Source organism: Mobula birostris, chromosome 1 (assembly GCF_030028105.1).
Source record: "Mobula birostris isolate sMobBir1 chromosome 1, sMobBir1.hap1, whole genome shotgun sequence".
NCBI classification, from domain to species: domain Eukaryota; kingdom Metazoa; phylum Chordata; class Chondrichthyes; order Myliobatiformes; family Myliobatidae; genus Mobula; species Mobula birostris.
In genome coordinates, this window is record NC_092370.1 from 36,445,883 (window position 1) to 36,466,646 (window position 20,764).

Genomic DNA, 20,764 nt, shown 5'->3' on the forward strand with positions numbered 1-20,764 from the left:
TTTTGTGGCTGTTTCTGCTGGATCATAACTATATGTACAGAATGTGACTATATGTACTCCGTTTTGCTCCTTGGCCCCAAAGGAACAGTGTTTTGTTTAGCTGTATACGTGTGTATGATTGAGTTACAGTAAGTTTTAGTGTGAACCTGAAATACAGAGATGAGATTGCTCTGATCAAAGCTGGTATGGACCTGATGGGCTGAATGGCATTAGAAAGGAAATAACACAATATTCGTATTGCTTCTGCAATTCACGTACAGCTGGAGAAACTCAGCAGGTCAGTCGAGATCTTTCATATGGACTCTTTGTCTCCATTTAGTGTTGTTTGCAATTGGCAGCAAAAGCTGCCATCATTCTTTTGTTAATAGAAACTCCAGGAGGGAACAATGATAAAATCATTTCATTTAGTTTTTTTAAAAAATTGTGAACCATTTCAAGATAATTCCTCGCTTCGCTGGAAAATATGGCAGCTTTCACCTTATGTGAATAAGTGAAAATGAGAAAGATCTGCCACCAGTCAGTGGCACCGTGACCAGTTCTGCACCTCAAGTCCATGTCCTGCCCATGATGGTCTGGAACAGAGGTTCACTTACCTGAAGGGATGGAGGTGGCTGTTCTTGTTCTTCAGTTTCCCCTGGTTTCTCATTCCTTTATCTCTAAAAAAACTACAGATAACAGAAATAAATTTCACGTATGAACAAGACTAAAGGTCTTGTGGTAAGATTAAGAAACAAATATTTCCAGAACAGTAGAGAAATGATGTGTAGATTCAGTAGCCATTTAGTGTGTCGCAATTTTGTTCCATGAAGAACCGGGGCCAGCACGACTAGCTGCTGCCCTTAGATGACATTGCTTCATCGAGGGTGGTCCTGAGCACTGCCTTCTGTTGGGGAGCTGGCTCCCAATTGATCAGGGAAGCTGAGCACTGAGGCTAACCTGTGTAAGTGGCTGGCTGCCCTGACAGCTGGTGCAGCCCGGCCTTGAGAATTACCAGCTGTCAAAGCTGTCACTGAAACAAAATGTTTGTAAATGGCTTTGACATTATTCACAATCAGCCAAAAGCATCTGGGTGCTATTAACAAAAATAAAATTAAGAACAAAATGTTATTTTACAATTAAAATGTTGAAATCCAAGCAGTTACAAGTAATTACATCGATTTAAACAAACAAAATTAAATCAAGTAAAAGGTCCAGTTACTATTCTCCTGTGGGCAATTTCTCCCCGTCGCTTTTCAATGAGGTGGCAATATCTGTGCCAGGTTTATCCTGGTGCCAGACCATCTGAAATCTTTCCGATCCTGAGAATTGGGAAGTCTGCATTAGATGTTATGCTCTGCTGGGCTCCACAAGGAGTCACTGGTGGAGCGCAAAGGCAGCAACAGCATTGGAGAAAATGCTGGTATTGACTTAAGCCTGGACCAGCGCTGGGCTCTGGGACCACCAAAGGAGGGTAAATCTGGCATCCGTGCTGGTGGCCCAATGTAATCTCCGTTTCAATGTCACAAGGCAAATCAGAATCTTGGTCATGTCCTTTAGGAGATGTAGCTCCCTGAAAGGAGCTGATATCCCTCGGTAGATGGGATCTATATTGTTCCACACATGTGCTGTTCATCTCCCTTTCACTGTCATCATACTTGGACACTTAGAATTTACTCTACAAAGGTGATAACTGCAGATTCTGGAGATCTGGCATTCAAAACGAATATGTGAGAAACACTCTGCAGGCAGCATCTAAGCAGGTGGAGGGAGAGGGAGAAGGAAAGGAAGAGGGAGAGAGAGAGGAGGGGAGAGAGAGAGAGGAGGTGAGAGAGAGAGAGGAGGGGAGAGAAAATTGGAGACAGTGAGAGAGAGAGAGAGGGAGAGAAAACATTTGGTTTAGTCCCATGACCTGTAACTTTGGCTCTGTTCCAGTCAATTTTGAGAATGATGTCAATGTTCACCATGTGAGACCATAAAACATAGGAGAAGGATTAGGCCATCAAGTTGCTCCGCGCACTTTTCCTCTACTTGCCATTTCAGGAACATCGATGGATGTTGGAATACATCCAGTAGTGAGGGCAGTAGGCACGGGGATGAGGAATTTGTCCTTGACTTTATAACTGTTGTTAGGGACACAGACCTTTTCCGGTTGCAGTCACATTCCTCCGGCTTTTTTCTTTTTAAGTGACCTCGCACTTCCCTCAGATTCTTTATCTTATCTTGAAGAGCTTCAATCTACAATGCAGAGGCAAATAACAGAAGGTTTCTTTCTAGCTTCAAAAATCACCAAAATAATTTTATTCCGTGAATTTTTTTGGGAGTAATTTTCAGGTCGACGGTGTTCCCAAAGTCTGATTTTTCCCATGACAGAACCAGGCTTGTGTCCATTGCATTACTTTCCCTCAGATGTCTGCAGAAGGCATGATGCCTCAGAACTCACTTAGTAATTTATTAGTCAGGTGACATTCCATGGGAGTTGTCAACAGCTCCTGAATTTCTATTATGAATACTGGGATGGTGTGACAGGAAGTTTTAGACTGCCCATCCTGCCAATAAATTGAAATTTATTTTTGCTAAGAATGCCTTTGAAAATGTATCTGAGCTTTGTCTTTAGAGCATGGGTTCCCAACCTTTTTTATGCCATGGAGCCTTACCATTAACAGAAGGGTCCATGGGCCCCGGGTTTGGAACCCCTGCCTTACAGGAAATCTATCTGTTCTTCATCTCAGCATACAAGATGGTTGATTAAGGTCAACTTTAAGGATGTTTGAAAAGCTTTCAGCCCATACTTTGGAGCATACCTGAGATATCCATCTGTTGGTTTCCTGCCGTTGGAAGTCAGCCATTTCTTGGCATTCCCGTAGGAAATTACAATTTACAATTGTCAGTTCTTGCCCCTTCCCACTGGCAACAACCAGCCTGTCATTGACAAAAATCTGCTGACCGCCAACTCGAAAATTACCTCCCTGAACATCATCTAACCTCTTTGTCTATGTAACTCTTGTGGTCCTTCCATGCTCTAGCTGACTGATACAGCTCTTTCTCACAATGCACTGTTTCATTGGCAAGAATGTAACACCTTCAGAGGAAAGAAATAAGTACAGAAGATAAAAGACCACATCAATATACAGTCCAGCAAAATCCAAAAACGAATCCAGGAGTTCTATAACATGCTTACTCAAATAAACACATTCAGGATATTGAGAGAATAACTCCAAATGTTTCCCTCATTGGACAACCTTTGCCCAGAAATCGAAAATCTCCTACTGCAAGCATACAAGTTCTAGGTGAAAGGATCTGCACTGATTGGTTCAGTGGCTATCACAGCCCCATAGCTCTGGAGATTCATGGAAGAGAGGCTCAGGAATGAGTGGGTGCAGTGTGTGTGTGTGTGTGTGTGTGTGTGTGTGTGTGTGTGTGTGTGTGTACACGTGCACGGGGGGGGGGATCATGGGGTGGGCGGGGTGCACATCTGTGGTAGGTTTAGGATGTATTCTGGAGTTATGGTATCTAGTAAGTATTAATTCCAACAGCAACCAGTCTTCAGAACTGAACATGATTGTAGATTGAATTTAAAATGCAACCCAGAACAATGGTCTTCCTGGAGTTGCAGACTGGCATTATTGCAAACCAGGAAATATCCATTCACCTGAGATGTCTGCTTATACATGAATGCAGCTGTAGTGTCAGTGGAGATTAACATTCATTTTGGGTGTCTGGAGCGTGGGTGTGAATTTGGAGGTATTTGAAAATTATATGTAATTCAAATGAAGCATTGTAGATACATGTAACTATAGAATTGTCCTCCTATTACTTCTGATCCTTAGCATATAAAAATGTCGTGTAATGTTGGGTCAAGCAGGTCTCTTCTTCTGAGTGTCTCAAGTATGATGCCTGCTGCCTTTCTTCTGCTGAATAAAGTCTTCTATATCCAGCCGCTCCAGTCTCTCTCCGGTGACCTTGTTCACAGTCACAAGGGTGGGTAGGAGGGAAGGAAGGTTGTTTGGAAGGGGAGCACAGACTGGGAGGTAGTTAGTCTTGAGGGGAAGGTGATGGACTGGTGTCAGGTTGGGAGTGTAGTTGATTGGGAGTTGGATTATGGTTGGTGAAGGTTTAAACCAGATAGGCAAGGGCCAAGGGGAGGAGTGTGTGACAGAGATGGGGGTAAATATATCATTTGAAGGCAATCTCCCAAAGCCAGGTTCCCCAGTGTGAGGAATGCTTAGTCAGGCTCCCTTTGAGTAACATCAATGCAGGCGTTGTCATAGAGTAATATAGAAACAGTCCCTTGGGCCTAACTGGGCCATGCTAACCACAGCATCCTCCCTGAAAGCATTGTGAATGGCTGCATAAGTTGCCTGTAGCTGGAGCAGCTGTATATGTGCCTGTTGAAATCCTGGCCGAGGTTCCAGGCGTGGACAGGAAATCACTGCACATGTCTGGGCTCCTCTGTGTGCTGATGGATCAGACACAAAGCCTCAGAAGGAAAAGCACAGGCTTAGAGCTTAAAGTTCATTTACTACTGATTTTTCATTAACAATTAATTGTAAAATGTACAGAAATGTGTTGTTTGCGATCCAATTTCTAAGCATAGCTCTGAAATGTTATAGAATATGGCCGTTCAGGTTATAAGCCAAACTTACTTGTGTGTGACTTTAACTGAATCTGTCACTGATTCATGGGCCTTACTACTGTCTTCAGCGATTACTTTGCTGCCCTGCACTCCTTCTCCAGCTGTTTTCTCTTCTTGATAAAGGCCTGTACTAATATTTTTTGGCATCAGCGACTCAAGTTCTTCGATTTCCAGGTCAATGTCATACACCTCGCCTTCCAATTCGACAGAAACAGAGCGGATCGGGCGAGTGCGGAGGAAGCGATGCTTAAATTCTGTTTCAGAGGGGAGAGACATTTTTAAATGACAGATATCCATCGTGCACATACACCCATATCACTAAAGGACTGTGTGAAGTGGGAAATTCTCAGTCAGAATATTTCACATTATCTTGCTTTAACAATGGCTGCCCTCATTGTAGAAGAGCTTGAACTATCTAATTGTTAGCGAAGAGTCAGGGTGGTGGACCTAGTTATCAGAAAATCATAAAAAAGAGGCCAGTGCTTTTCCTACCATTCACACTACCATCATGTTTCCAGCTATTAGGAAATCCAGCCCTGTAGCTTTGCCAACACATCTTTAAGCTTTCCTGGTTCTTTCAAGGCCTTCATCAGCTGTGTGTACAAAGGGTCTTGAGGCAAAATATCAACAGTTTATTCCCCTCCATAGATACTGCCTGATGTGCTGAGTTCCCCTAGCATTTTGTATGTGTTCCTCAAGATTTTCAGCATCTGCAGAATCTTTTATGTTCATGAAAAAGATAAGTAAATAGTTTTATTGATAATTTAAAATCAAATGGAGCAGGAATGCTTTGTTCACGACTTAGAACTTCCCTTGTTGGAGTTGCCCTGAATGTCTGCAAGCATCTGAGTGGCCATTTACTGGTCACTTGACTTATAGCATGTGGAATCTGCAGTCTCACTGGATTAGCTGGGAGTTGTCCTCCTTTCCGGCGACTATGCTCAGGAGCAACCACAAGAATCTCTTTGCCTGAGCATGCAACAAATGAGCCTTGGCAACATGCTTGTCCCCGGCTGACCTGACCCTAGATCTTCTGGGTAATAAACTATTAAAACTGACATAGTGTTAATGATGGAAAGGATTTGTCTGCCACCAGATGGCACCAAAGGCCCATTTCCAGGGAGGTGCTGCCATGTCAACCCACGATCACAGATTGCTATGTACTCACTGTGAGCAGTGTGGATGCTGAGGAATTGTCTCTGGTTCCTTCTCTCCAACGGACGTGTCCTGTAGCTGCTGCCTGAGCAATCACAGTCATTACTGCCATAGGTCTGACCACGCAGACTTTTACTTTTCTTGCTGCCCGTGTGCACTTTGGTCGTGCCTTTGCACTTGTGAAGCCGGAGTCTTCCTGCAGCATCTTCAACGCATTGCCATTTCTGATTTATAAAAAGCAAGACTTTACAACCCCCAGTTAACAATGAACACTGAGAAGTCAAATTTAAGAAGCTCCTTTCCTTTATATAAATTATTTTTATACTAATTAGTATGTGAAAAGAGAGCTGGCATTCTATTACATCTTCCCCAACTGCAAAACATCTCAAAGCCACTGTTATGTTATCTGAATGTAGGCGTGGGATATCAGTACTTATATGTTATTTTATTCGCTCATTTAAAACACGTAGGTTAATCCCACTCAATGGCCAAGGGGCTTTGGCAACATATGATGTGTTAAATACAAACGTATTTGTACAATGGGATGTACTGACACTGAACATTTCAGAATCAGGTTTATTATCACTGGCATGTGACGTGAAATTTGTTAACTTAGCGGCAGCAGTTCAATGCAATACATAATCTAGCAGAGAGAAAAAAAATAAAATAAAACAATAATAAATAAACAAGTAAATCAATTATGTATACAGAATAGATTTTTTAAATGTGAAAAACAGAAATACTATATATTAAAAAAAGTGAGGTCAGGTCTGTTGGAGAAAATTGACACCATTATGTTGAATTGTCCGAATCATTAATTGAGGATCATTTGGTCATCTCATTCTTAATGTGCTTGTCCATTGGAGGACAAGTGGACTGATCGTAATGCAGTAAGTTATCTTACCGTCAAGCTGCTCGAAATCAGAGCACAGCTCAAATTGAGTAATACTGCCTACAGGTAAGGGTACAGTGTACTATGCAACAACAAACAACAATATGGCAAAAAAGGAGCGAGGCAAAACCCAGAGCTGTCCATTTTTGAACTTGTCATGTGTTTAAAACAAAGTATGGTTTAATCATTCAATCAGGAACCTAATGCTTACTGGATGCGGCGACCTACACTTGATACCAGGCCGGCCTTCACGTTTTATTAGCTGGACCTCAGACCAAGGCAATATAGTAGAGACATGGAGCATACAGGTTCTGTGGTTAAACAAAGGAGTTTATCAGCTCCATCACTTTCTACAGAACTCTCATCTTATTGATGTTTCTGTATTTGTTCTATTCCTCGTTGAATTTAACACCATGCTCACATGAGAAAGCAGTTCTAACTATCTCAGGAAACTCAAACAAGTGAAGACCTTTCTGTGGAATGTAGTCACTATTATAATGTAGGACTTAATGACTTAAAGAATAATCCATCGAACATGACCAGGGTGCTCAATGGTATCCTCAAAATAAATATTAGTGGCTAATAATTTTTGTCAACACCTGAGAGAGAAATATTAATCAAACCGATTTACTTTGTCTAAATTTTTTAAAATTCTGATAGAAATTTTTCCACTATGTTATTTATTTCCCCTCATGTCTGTTTGATATTTGGCATGAGTATTACATTCCAATCTTCATCCTAATGAACCCTCTCTCTCTCCAGACATTATAAACGTAATATTTATTCTTTGTTACAGTTTTTTCTCTGCACACCATGTTTAAACAAGTCTGAGCTTGTTTATTGAAGGTGTGCACATCTCTGTGTCCTGCAGCACTTTTCACTACAGTTTAGGTCAGGTTAAACAACCCTTTCATTAATTTATTTGATTTTTCTCTTTTCTTTGAAATCTGCTTACAGTAAATAACCAGCTCCTTTTTGGAGTATCTGAATCACTGGTTTGCACCAAATTTAATCCTCCAGTGGTTGATGGTTGACAGCTGCACCATCCATTCCTTCCATGTCAGAGTCTCATTAATAAAAGCGAATGCAACAAGCTTCTGCACTGTCTCCTGTTCTAGTGTGGCTGCTCTCAGTTACACCCTGAGCTTCCAAGTGGTGCTTTGCAGTAATGGAGTCGGGCATTACATAGGCAATGACATCATCAGATGTAATAAAGTGAACAGAAATGCCTGATTTGCACACATGAATCTGACAGAAAGTGTACAATACCAGTCACTGAAGAGCAGTGTACAAATACCAGCTGGATTTTTCTGACAGATCTTCGCATTGCCTGGCCCTCAGCCACACATTAGAAAATTTGCATCTTCTTGGTCACTAATTAATGTCCCATATAATTAAATCTCCTGTGTTGGGCAATGAAGCAAAGTGACAGTATTGCTTTTCACAGCAGATAGGAACTCTCTGATTTGGTGTGGGAGGGTGGATGAGTTGGACATACTGGTTGAATCCAGACAGCCTGAAGCAACACCTTAAGGGTGTGGGAGCAAAGAAAAACAAAGGGGTGTCTGGAATAGAATCAAGGAACAAATTAAAAGCACAATAAATTCGCGCAACTTTAGCAATGAGTACCTATACTGAATGGCCTTAAGAATCAGAAATCAAAGACTCACATAATAATGTGACCTAATCTAATACTAAACCTTAGAACCATAGAAACTACAGCACAGAAACAGGCCTTTTGGCCCTTCTTGGCTGTGCCGAACCATTTTCTGCCTAGTCCCACTGACCTGCACACGGACCATATCCCTCCATACACCTCCCATCCATGTATCTGTCCAATTTATTCTTAAAAGTTAAAAAAGAATCCACATTTACCACCTCATCTGGCAGCTCATTCCATACTCCCACCACTCTCTGCGTGAAGAAGCCCCCCCCCAATGTTCCCTTTAAACTTTTCCCCCCTCCCCCTTAACCCATGTCCTCTGGTTTTTTTTCTCCCCTTGCCTCAGTGGAAAAAGCCTGCTTGCATCCACTCTATCAATACCCATCATAATTTTATATACCTCTATCAAATCTCCCCTCATTCTTCTACACTCCAGGGAATAAAGTCCTAACCTACTCAATCTTAGAAGATACAAAGTCATTCAACACTCCTTTTTCCCAATGTCTCTTCAGAATATCCATAAGATGCTGGGGGAGCTCAGTTTTGGGCTGAGATCCTTCATCTGGAGTCTTGCTGAAGGGTCTCAGCCCAAAACGTTGACTGTTAACTCTTCTCCATAGATGCTGCCTTCTGAGTTCCTCCAGCAATTAGAGTGTATTACTTTGATTCCCAGCATCTGCTGATTTTTCCCTTGTTCAGAATGCCCATTATTATATGTGTACAATGTGAAAATGATGGGGGAAAAACTGGGCAGTCTATCATGTCAACCTGATCCAGACCTAAAGCAAGCTCATTACACCTTCAGCTTCCTTATAGCTAGTCTCTTTAGGTGACGTAGACACGTAAAAAGAAAGTTCTCATATGCATCTTTCTCTATGTTAGATCAATACTGTATTTCAGTTGCTATTGATGAATGCCATTCGATAGCATTCAGTGTGAGCCAAGCACTCACATAAAGCGTGATGCTCCCAGTTCACAAGCTGTTGGTATTCTGGAGGCAGTGTTACACCTTCTGACACCTAGAGAAAACCCAAATCTTTTTACTAATCTGCAAAGCAATTAATTTGCCTGCATGAGTGCGGTTCCAACAAACTGCTCAAGACAAAGCACATCATCTGCCATCTTACACATTCACTGCTGGCAATCTGATGCAGCCTTGCTGTTCTATGTTTTAGCGACATGGTAGCTCACACAAACAACTGAGGAAAGTTCCAGAAAATAAAGAATTGCTGAGTATGCCCACAGGAAAACGAATCTCAGGATTGTATATGGTGACATATATGTACTTTGATAATAAAATTTACTTCGAACTTATTGAGCTTTGAAGAGCCAGTACAAGGATGCGTATCTAGTGACAATGAAGTGGTGTAGCAGGAAGCGCTGTTGCCTCATAGCTTCACCTGCCTGATTCAATCCTGATCTCTGCTGCTGGTGGTTTGGAGTTGTACTTTCTTCCTGTGACCATCTGGGTTGTCCTCAAGCTGTCCCGAAGAATGCTAGTTGGTAGGGTAATTGGTTGCTGTAAATTATTTCTGTATTCCTGAAGGAGATAACTTATTTATTTATTGAGATACAGCACAGAATAGGTCCTTCTAGCCCTTCGAGCCAAACCACCCAGCAATCCCCCTATTTAACCCTAGCCTAATCATGGGACAATTTACAATGACTAATTAACCGACCAACCAGTACATCTTTGGACTGTGGGGGGAACCTGGAACACCTGGATGAAAGCCATACAGTCACGGGAGAATGTACAAACTCTTCACATGCAGCACAGGGATTGATAAGTAAATGAAAGGAAATAAGCTATAGTGGGGAAATGGGATCAATCTGTCAGCTAGAATAGGCTCCATGGATCAAATGGTCACACATGCCTGTTACTATCAAATTTTGAAACATTTCACGAGGCCTTGAACTTGCAAAGTGATGGAAAATAACGATCACCCAAAGCTTCACATTAAGTGTTAGATAGGAGAATTAAAACTGTCTACCTCTGACACTACTATCATTCCTATACTCTACTCCTGAGGCATTCGAACCAAACAGAACTGCTACCACCACTTTCTTGAAGGCGGATTGGGCAACAAGTACTGGCCTTGCCAACTGTGCCCACAGCTAATAAATGAACAAAATATATAAAGGCATTTCACAGGTTTCCATAAACTACATTTTGATCTGAAGATTTTATTACGGCCTCATTTCAGTCTGAGTTTGGAGTTTGGCCTGAACTGACATTGTATGTAATGAATATGCAGTGGATTCTGGTTAATTGGGTCATTGGTGAATCAGGGTGGCTGCTTATTTTGGACAACTCTTAAAGAACAAAAGCTCGTCAAGAAAATAGGCAGGATTCTTTCATTTATTTAGGACACTATGCCGCTTATTTAGGGTAGGAGACTGTTGCTGAACAGTTTCTCACTAAGTTTCTAACTGCATGTGCAGTTGTGTGGCTGTTAGTCTCTACACTGTGCTTAAAGTGAACAATTTTTAAATATCTTCAATTGTATATGCTTGTGTTCAAAAAACAGTGATTTTTGCCACTGATGTTTGGTGAGAAATAAACCGTAGGACAATTCAAAATTGTTTTGCTCACTACAGTTTCAAGCATTCAGGTTTGGAGAACCCAGAAATAGCTGGGAGTGAAAATGCAATGATTTCACTACTACAACAAGTTAGAAACCATGAAGAATTTGAAGGTATTATCAATCATCTTGAATGGTACAATGAAAAAGAAGATTTGGAGGATGCAATCATCAGTAGCATTGTATGAAGACAGTCTATTATCTACACTAGGTGTCCGCACTGGTTTTGTTCATTTATAGTCAATCAAAAGAATGTGGCAGTGTACATTGAATGAATTCCTCCATTGATAAATTTTAGAAACAAATACACAGTTTCATAGTACAGTAGTAGTATTGATAGTGTTCTAATTTGTTCTGTATTCCATTTGATTACTAATTTATTGCCCAATTAAATAGTAGTTTGTCTTTTATATACCTTTTTCTCCATTTCAATGAAACTTCGGCTAATTGGGTCAAAATGGACTGGTCCCGATTAACTGGAATCCACTGTAATAATTTTCTGCATCTAATACCACAACACAACTCAATATTGTATTGAAAAACACATGACATACTAGCATGATAATTGTGCTGGGATGTGAACAGCTTCAGATTTGACATATCAGTTTGCCGAGGTCAGCTTGGACAGACATCTTCCACTCACACATAAAGCAAAGGGAAATAAAAACAGTGTAAGGGCTAAATAGTTTTTCCATGTTAATGTTTCCATTTCCCTGCTAATATTTGCCCACACCTTTATAACAAAAGAGTTTTGAAAACCATAGTCCTGCAGTTCTCTTTCTTTATTTGTCCCCATCTTCTTTCTCCTCTGTCCTCAAATTCTCACTTAACTTCTTTTCCCTGGTTTCCAACTCTACTCTGCCCTCCATTTCTCTTCCTCTCTTCTCTCCCAACTTTCCTAGTACCTTGCCTCTTTTCATCCTATAGTCAGTTCCCTGGTAGCTTTGTTTGGCTCCTTCTTCATTTACTTTCCCTTCTTCGCCTCTCCTGCGGTCCCTCCCCCATTCCATTCCTTTCAATTTCATTCTTCATCTGTTCCCTTCTGCCCTTTGTTCTTTTCACCCTTTACCCAATTTTCTATTCCTCTGAACCATTTATCCATTCTATTTCTGGCCCTCTTTCACTCTAATGTTGTTCCTCTCTCCCTTTTCCCAGTTTTCTCTTCACCTATTTGGCTCCTCTTATCATATTTCTCCTTCAGCACTCTCTTTCCTTTTATGCCTTTTTCTCCCTATCTTTCTAACCTCTATTCTTTTCCTTCACTCATCTCCTTCACCTCTGTCTTACCCTCCACTATATTTTGTCTCATCTCTTCTCCTGTGTATTTGGTAAATTGTTTTCTAGGTAACTCCAAGGCAACTGTCGAAGTCTGAGTGTTGCTCCCATGCATAAATTACTAAAGGAAAGAAATGAATGTTCTCCTGTTACTATTTGATGTTACAAAATGAAACACTAATCAATTACTAATCTGAATTCACCCAAACAAATTGAATGGTAGGTATTATTGGCTTAGCTTTTCTCTCTTCCCTTGCACAGCCCAACCTGTTTGACACTTCCGATAGCTCTGCATTTCACAGTTTTGATATCACTTTCTTTCTGTTTTCTCTACCTGACTGCTCTCATCTCATTGTTTTTAGGTTTCTTTGCTCTTGTTCTCTCACTATAATTTCCCTCATTAATCCAACACCCAGATCACTTCATCAATGGCTTGTCCTCACAGCAATCCTGACCTCCTTCCTTTGTCCTATCCATTCCTCTCTACAACTTAAAACAGATTTATTGTTGCCCTCTCCTGACCTGCACAAAGGAACTTTGACCTGAAACAGTAATTGTTTCTCTTCTTACAGATGCTGCCTGACCAGTTGGCCATTTCAGGTCTTTCTGTGTTTGTTCAGGCTTCCCAGATCTGCAGTTTTTGATTTTCACAGGCTTCGAAAGGTCACGGTCTGCAGCCAGAGCGAAATGTAGCATCAAATAAATTCTAATACTGGGCCAATAAACCAAAATGTTTTCTTTGGCTTTGACCAGCATAAACATACTGTAGATGTTGAATCAGATCCAGGTATTCTATTTCTGCAATGGATTTTAATCCTTGCCTTTTAATCTCACTTTTACAACCTTTTACATGTCTCTTTGGTAAGTACTTCCAAATATAAATTATTTCTCAGCACAAATGTCATGCAATTTAAACTCATTAATCTCAGTTAAATGGAATTAGTAAAAGCCTAACATGTCCAATCATAGCATATAATTGGCAACATGGACTTTAATGTATATTGTTTCTTCCAAAAACCACATACCATGTACAGCAAGCAACTTTCATTTCTGTTGAAAAGTTCTCTGTTGTGGTCAGCTCACATCCAGTGAAAGCCCCATAGCTTTTGCACTTTTTTGTTTTTAATGCTTAAGAATGTCTGCCATGAAATATTAACTTATTGCAACATAGTCAAGTAAATCTTCAGTAGATTAAATGTAACTGCATTTGCTCGTAAACGTTTATGGATTTCCATCCATAGGAAGCTATTCAAAGATGCTGCATTATTTTATTTTTAACAGATATAACAGCTATTAGATTACATTTCTCTCAAAGGCATTCTTTTCAATACCAGCTTCCCCCCTCCCCCATCTGCTATATTGGAAATAAAAAGGCGCAGTTTTATTCCATTTAAGTAATATTACTTCTCTAAAGAGGACACGTGTAGATGAAAAGATCCATATGGCCCCTATCCCAGGGGTGCACATGAAATTTCCTTGTGAATCTTCTAGCTGCCAGTTGGATAACATGGTAGAGTTTCTGCCCACTGCTTTGGCCTACTCATGCTCAATACCAAATATCAAAAAAAAGAATTACACCCCATCACCTATCAGCACATCATACTCATTTTGCTGCTGGACATTCTGAGAAAGGGGCTGATTTCCAGACTTCTAACTACAACAATCTTTCAGTCTTGAAAGATTTAATTAACCCAGCTTCTTGGAGAAGCATTCAAGATTTATTTATTTGGCATTGTGTGAAAACATGCTGCCTTCTGCTTGCTTCCCTAATTATAGGATTGTTCCTTATTGTTCTGGTTTTCTTCACTCGGGTTCATATAATCATTTCTCCACCCCATGAAATCCCTTTACAGTTATAATCATTTCAAGTAGCCTATTGTTCTGCCTTGTACATTTGAGGGAAGTGTACAACCTGGCCTAATAATTTTAACTTTTTAGGACCCAGTGTGGTTTTATAGCCGTCTTTTATTACCATGCATTGATTCTCCTCCATGCTCAAAGTGCAACAGTGGGCTACACGCAATTGAAGGATTAATTTCTGCAGGGTTTCCTCCATCTCCAAGTCTACTAAATTTACTGGGCTTTTCATGTTTCTACTTGGCTATTTGAACTTCAATCCTGATGTATATTTGCCACATGGCTTCCACTTCCAACATTTATTTGCTCTAAGTATCAGGCACTGAATGATAAGCCATTATCGACTTAATTCTGTCATTTCTCACATATTTGGCATCACTTGGATTCTCCCTTCAGCTCTCTGAATCTGAGTTCTTTCTATCAACTGGAGGCTGTGTTGCTCCAACTTCATGCTGCACAATATCATACTCAAGGAGCTCTCTAATTCCTGAAAGTAATTTCTCCAATGAGTACTCCTTTTTAAAACTCTGCCACACTAACATAGGCTTTAACTGCTTCACTCAGGTGAATTTCCTGATAGGGATCCATCCAGCCTTACGTGTTTGCATAATATTTAAAAGGGTGTTATCACCTCAGTGGGAAGCAGTGGGCTTGGCTAAGTTCCTGAAATATCCCGCTCTGAACATTCCTTTAATAATTGTGTTGTCGTTGGCTTCTTGTCGTTGGCAATTTGCTGCTGCAAGGATGTTGCACCTGCTGCATTACAATCATCAGCCAAGTCCTTGGCATTGTTTTTCAGATTTAGTTAATGGCACAAATGGTAATGTAATTATATCCCTAAAGCATTGATTTCCACATTCTCCTCTTTATATTCACCCACTCTATGTTAATAGAAACAGAGAAAACCTACAGCACAATACAGGCCCTTTGGCCCACAATGCTGTCCCAAACATGTACTTACTTCAGAAATTACCTAGGGTTACCCATAGCCCTCTATTTTTCTAAGCTCCATGTACCTGTACAGGAGTCTCTTAAAAGAACCTATAGTGTCCGCCTCCACCACAGTCGCTGGCAGCCCATTCCACGCACTCACCACTCTCTGCATAAAAAATTACCCCTGACATCCCCTCTGAACCTACTTCCAGGCACCTTAAAACTGTGCCTTCTCATGTTAGCCATTTCAGCCCTGGGAAAAAGCCTCTGACCATCCACACAATCAATGGCTCTCATTATCTTATACACCTCTATTAGGTCACCTCTCATCCTTCGTCGCTCCAAGGAAAAAAAGCCAAGTTCACTCAACCTATTCTCATAAGGCATGCTCCCCAATCCAAGCAACATCCTTGTAAATCTCCTGTGCACCCTTTCTATAGTTTCTGCATCCTTCTTGTAGTGAGGTGACCTGAACTGAGCACAGTACTCCAAGTGGCGTCTGACCAGGGTCCTATACAGCTGTAACGTTACCTCTCGGCTCTTGAACTCAATCCCCCAGTTGATGAAGGCCAATACACTGTATGCCTTCTTAACCACACTGTCAAGCTGCGCAGCAGCTTTGAGCGTCTTATGGACTCGGACCCCAAGATCCCTCTGATCCTCCACACTGCCAAGAGTGTTACCATTAATACTAAATTCTGCCATCATATTTGACCTACCAAAATGAACCACCTCACACTTACCTGGGTTGAACTCTATCTGCCACTTCTCACCCCTGTTTTGCATCTTATCGATGTCCTGCTGCAACTTCAGATAGTCTTCCACACTATCCACAATACCCCCAGCCTTTGTGATATCAGCAAATTTACTAACCCATTCTTCTACTTCCTCATCCAGATAACTTATAAAAATCTTGAAGAGAAGGGGTCCCAGAACAGATCCCTGAGGCACACCACTGGTCACCAAACTCCATGCAGAATATGACCTGTCTGCAACCACTGTTAACCTTCTGTGGGCAAGCCGATTCTGAATCCACAAAGCAATGTCTCCTTGGATCCCATGCCTCCTTACTTTCTCAATAAGCCTTGCATGGAGTACCTTATCAAATGCCTTGCTGAAATCCATATACACTACATCTACTGCTCTACCTATGTCAATGTGTTTAGTCACATCTTCAAAAAATTCAGTCAGGATCATAAGGCACAACCTACCTTTGACAAAGCCATGCTGACTATTCCTAATCATATCATGCCTTTCCAAATGTTCATAAATTCTGCTTCTCAGGATCTTCTCCATCAGCTTACCAACCACTGAAGTAAGACTCACTGGTCTATAATTTCCTGGGCTATCTCTACTCCCTTTCTTGAATATGGGAACAACATCTGCAACCCTCCAATCCTCCAGAACCTCTTCTGTCCCCATTGGTGATGCAAACATCATTGCCAGAAGCTCAGCAATCTCCTCCCTCACCTCCAACAGTAGCCTGGGGTACATCCCTCCAGTCCTGGTGACTTATCCAACTTGATGCCTTCCAAAAGTTCCAGCACATCCTCTTTCTTAAGGTCTATATGCTCAAACTTTTCAATCCACTGCAAGTCATTCCTACAATCACCAAGGTCCTCTATTGTAGTGAATATCGAAACAAAGTATTCATTAAGTACCTCCGCTGTCTCCTCTGTTTCCATACACACTTTTCCACTGTCACACTTGATTGTTCCTATTCTCTCATGCCTTACCCTCTTGCTCATCACATACTTGTAGAATGCCTTGGGGTTTTCCTTAATCCTGTCCGCCAATACCTTCTCATGGCCCCATCTGGCTCTCTGAATTTCATTCTTAAGGTCCTTCCTGCTAACCTTGTAATCTTCTCGATCTCTATCATTACCTAGTTTTTTGAACCTTTCGTAAGCTTTTCTTTTCTTCTTGACTAGATTTTGTACAGCCTTTGAACATCACGGTTCCTCTACCCTACCATCCTCTCCCTGTGTCACTGGAACGTACCTATGCAGAACACCATGCAAATATCCCCTGAACATTTGCCACATTTCTGCCGTACATTTCCCTGAGAACATCTGTTCCCAATTTATGCTTCCAAGTTCCCGCCTGATAATTTCATATTTTCCCCTTACTCCAATTAAACGCTTTTCTAACTTGTCTGTTCCTATCCCTCTCAAATGCTATGGTAAAGGAGATAGAATTGTGATCACTATCTCCAAAATGCTCTCCCACTGAGAGACCTGGTACCAGACCAGGTTCATTTCCCAATACCAGATGAAGTACAGCCTCTCCTCTTGTAGGCTTACAGTATCTACATATTGTGTCAGGAAACTTTCCTGAACACACCTAACAAACTCCACCCCATCTAAATCCCTTGTTCTAAGGAAATGCCAATCAATATTGGGGAAATTAAAATCTCCCACCATGACAACCCAGTTATTATTACATCTTTCCAGAATCTGTCTCCGTATCTGCTCATTCATGTCCCAGTTACTATTAGGTGGTCTATAAAGAACACCCAGTAGAGTTATTGACCCCTTCCTGTTTCTAACTTCCACCCACAGAGACTCAGTAGACAATACCTCCATGACTTCCACATTTTCTGCCTCCGTGACACTATCTCTGATCAGCAGTTAATCTATTAACGTCTGGCGCTTTTATATACTGAATATCAAAGTTTATATGAATGATATAATTCATCATTTTACCATTCATTGTCAGAAATATCGATAGATACCAGAACCACCAACCTCAATGGGCAAACTGATTTTTGAGGTAGAAACTTTTCAAAAATTTACTTGTGTTATATCATATACATGTATATAAGCCTAAAACCATTGAACAAACTGTGTGTACAATTCTCCTCAACATGGGCTTACACTTTAATTTTTGCCTACACTACAATTTCTCTGTAACTGTAATTCTATATTCTGCATTCTGTTACTGTTTTCTTTTCCTTTGTACTACGTTGATATATTGTGATGAAATTACCTATTTGGCACGCAAAACAAATTTTTTGTTGTACATCTTACAAGTAACAATCATAAACAAGAGCAACACACACAAAGTGCTGGAGGAGTCAGCACATCAGGCAGCATCTATGGAGGGAAATAAACAGTTAACGTTTAGGGTTTATCAGGACTGGAAAGGAAGGGGGAAGAAGCCAGAACAAGAAGGTGGAAGGGAGAAGGGGAAGGAGTACAAGCTAGAAAGTGATAGGTGAAGCCAGGTGAGGGGGAAGGTAGGTGGGTGGGGGAGGAGAGACAAAGTAAGAAGCTGGGAGGTGATAGGTGGAAAAGGTAAAGGGTTGAAGAAGAGGGAATATGATAGGAGACAAGAGTGGACCATGGGAGAAAGGGAAGGAGGAGGGATACCAAGAAGAAAAGTTAGGCAGGTGAGGAGAAGAGAAAAGATGGGGAGAATTGAAGACGTTGGAGCAATTGATGTTCATTCCATTAGGCTGGAGGCTATCCAAACAGAATATGAGGTGTTGCTCCTCCAATGTGATGGTGGCTTCAACATGGCAGTGGTGGAGGCCGTGGACTGACATGTTGGAATACGAATGGGGATTGGAATTAATACCGTTGGCCACCGGGGGATCCTTCTTGTTGCAGATGGAATGAAGGTACCTTACAAAGCAATCCCCCAACCTACGTCAGGTCTCACCAATGTAGAGGAGGCCACCGGACACAACGCATGACCCCAACAGATTCACAGGTGAAGTGTGTCGTCACCTGGTAGGACTATTTGGGTCACCGAGTGGAGCTGAGGGTGGAGATGACTGAGCTGGTGTAGCACTTCTTCCACTTGCAGGGAGAAGTGCGAGGAGGGAGATTAGATGGGAGGGCTGAATGGAAAAGGGAATCATGGAGGGAGCGATCCCTGTGGAAAGTGAAGAGTTGGGGAGCTTTTCATCTATCAATTTACACAACCGACTGTTTCAGAAAATAAAAGATTAGACAGGTTACTACTCATATATCCTGCAGCTGAGTGCAACAAAAGTCAATTATTTGGTTATTCAACCAACCCATCTATTGTTCCCATGGAAAATGATAATCCCTTGATCAATTATCTCTTGAATGATTGGTGATATCTGTTTGCCAACCTAGAACAGTTTAGTTACTGTTCATCGTGGATGAAGAATTGCTTTTCAGCTCCAATCCTGAATTGGCCTTGAACTGTTTTGGACTTTATGTTCCATTTTTCTACTGGCTTAATTTAACAGAATAATTATATAAATGAACTTTTTGTCTGTAAACCTATCTATAGAAGTTCAGCTTTCCTCTTGGCCATAAAACAGATGCCATCAAGATCTGACCAGATCATAATCTGGAAATTCAGAAGCTACTTGTCCCTCCCTGTTAGATAAGTGTATCACTATGTCACAAAAAGAGAAAATCAGCAGATACTGGAAATCCAAAGCAAGACACACAAAATGCTGGAGGAACTCAACAGGCATCCATGGAAAAGAGTAAACAGTTGACTTTTCAGGCAGAGACCCTTCATCAGCACACTCCTGATGAAGGGTCTTGGCTTGAAACATCTACTGTTTACTTTATCTATAGATGCTGCCTGGCCTGCTGAGATCCCCAATCATTTTGTGTGTGGTACCAGTACGTCCAATTTTTTGTTCACATCCAGAATCACTTTAACTGTTAGCTTCTGCCACTGAAATGCTTGTTTAATAATTATTTGATATATTTCAGGCATACCCAGACTAACATTCATCTGTAATCTCAATTGCACACGACACCTCAGGAATGTTGAAAGTTGATGCTGAAAGAATTTTTATTGGTTTACTCTTATTCTTTTGTGATTTAAGGTTTAGGACGACTTGACTCACAGCTATCGTAAAGCATATCAGCCTTCCATCAAACCCTTCAAAATAGGCTTTGAAGGAAAAGGCTGTAATTCAGCTGTAAGAGCTAAAAAGTCACGCAAGGTATTCACTGTAAACTGAACATATGAAAGGATCAAAAAGTGGTTTGGTGAACACTATGATCAATTTCATTTCCCACGAATTTCTATTCCAAGGTTTTTCTTACAAGTTTTTTTAGTATCAACAACAGGGAACTAAATATTGCAAGCAGCACACAATCTATCAGGGCTCTGTCACAATGACTCACAGGGGACGGTGCAGAAAATTACTAACTGCTACATAGAACCACAAGAGTCTAATACTTCTGGGATAATCCTTTTATAATGGAAGTATTCAGGCGGATTTTACAGTTAAATATATTTGGTGTTTGTAGGTCATAGAAAGGAATGTAATGAAGTAGACTATTGTGGTTTTGTTCAAAAATTCTGTTTCCAGTAAGGCATTTTAATGCAGAGAAGTGTTTGTCACTTGCTTCTGATTACGGCAGGAGTTGACTACCTTTGGGATTGATCCACGCTGATCGATGTGAATGGAGGACGTTCAAATGTAGATCATAATTTCTGAATTGTTAATATAGTATTAGAATTTACATGAAGCTGCTGTTATAGCCTGAAAATTATAATATGACATCGTCAGATATATAGATGATCTGGACTCTGCACAGGACTATTGGTTTTATCATGGACTGAGTACCACTTGCTGCCTTTTAAATCTAGCCTCTGAACAGTTCATTGAGCAGCTGTTCAATCAGAATCAGGTTTATTATCACCAGCATATGTCATGAAATTTGTTGTTTTGCGGCAGCAGGACTTTGTAATATATAATAATAAGAACTGTGAATCTCAGTATATATATTATTTAAATTCAGCTGGCTGGTGGCATAGTGGCATCAGCGCTGGACTTCGGAGCAAAGGCTCCC

The 20,764-nt window shown here is 40.9% G+C and overlaps 1 protein-coding gene across 16 annotated transcripts in view; it reads right to left on the minus strand.

Annotated features, from left to right (window-relative positions):
• Positions 1–20,764, minus strand: part of sulf1 (sulfatase 1) — a 334,301-nt gene that overhangs the window by 34,980 nt on the left and 278,557 nt on the right. For all 16 annotated transcript variants that reach the window (XM_072254128.1, XM_072254097.1, XM_072254088.1 and 13 more), the window contains 5 exons: positions 5,781–5,991; positions 4,623–4,866; positions 2,962–3,058; positions 2,120–2,214; positions 594–665 (listed from right to left, as the gene is read on the minus strand). In XM_072254128.1, the coding sequence (XP_072110229.1) occupies positions 594–665; positions 2,120–2,214; positions 2,962–3,058; positions 4,623–4,866; positions 5,781–5,991 (719 nt within the window). The remainder of the gene's footprint in view (positions 1–593; positions 666–2,119; positions 2,215–2,961; positions 3,059–4,622; positions 4,867–5,780; positions 5,992–20,764) is intronic.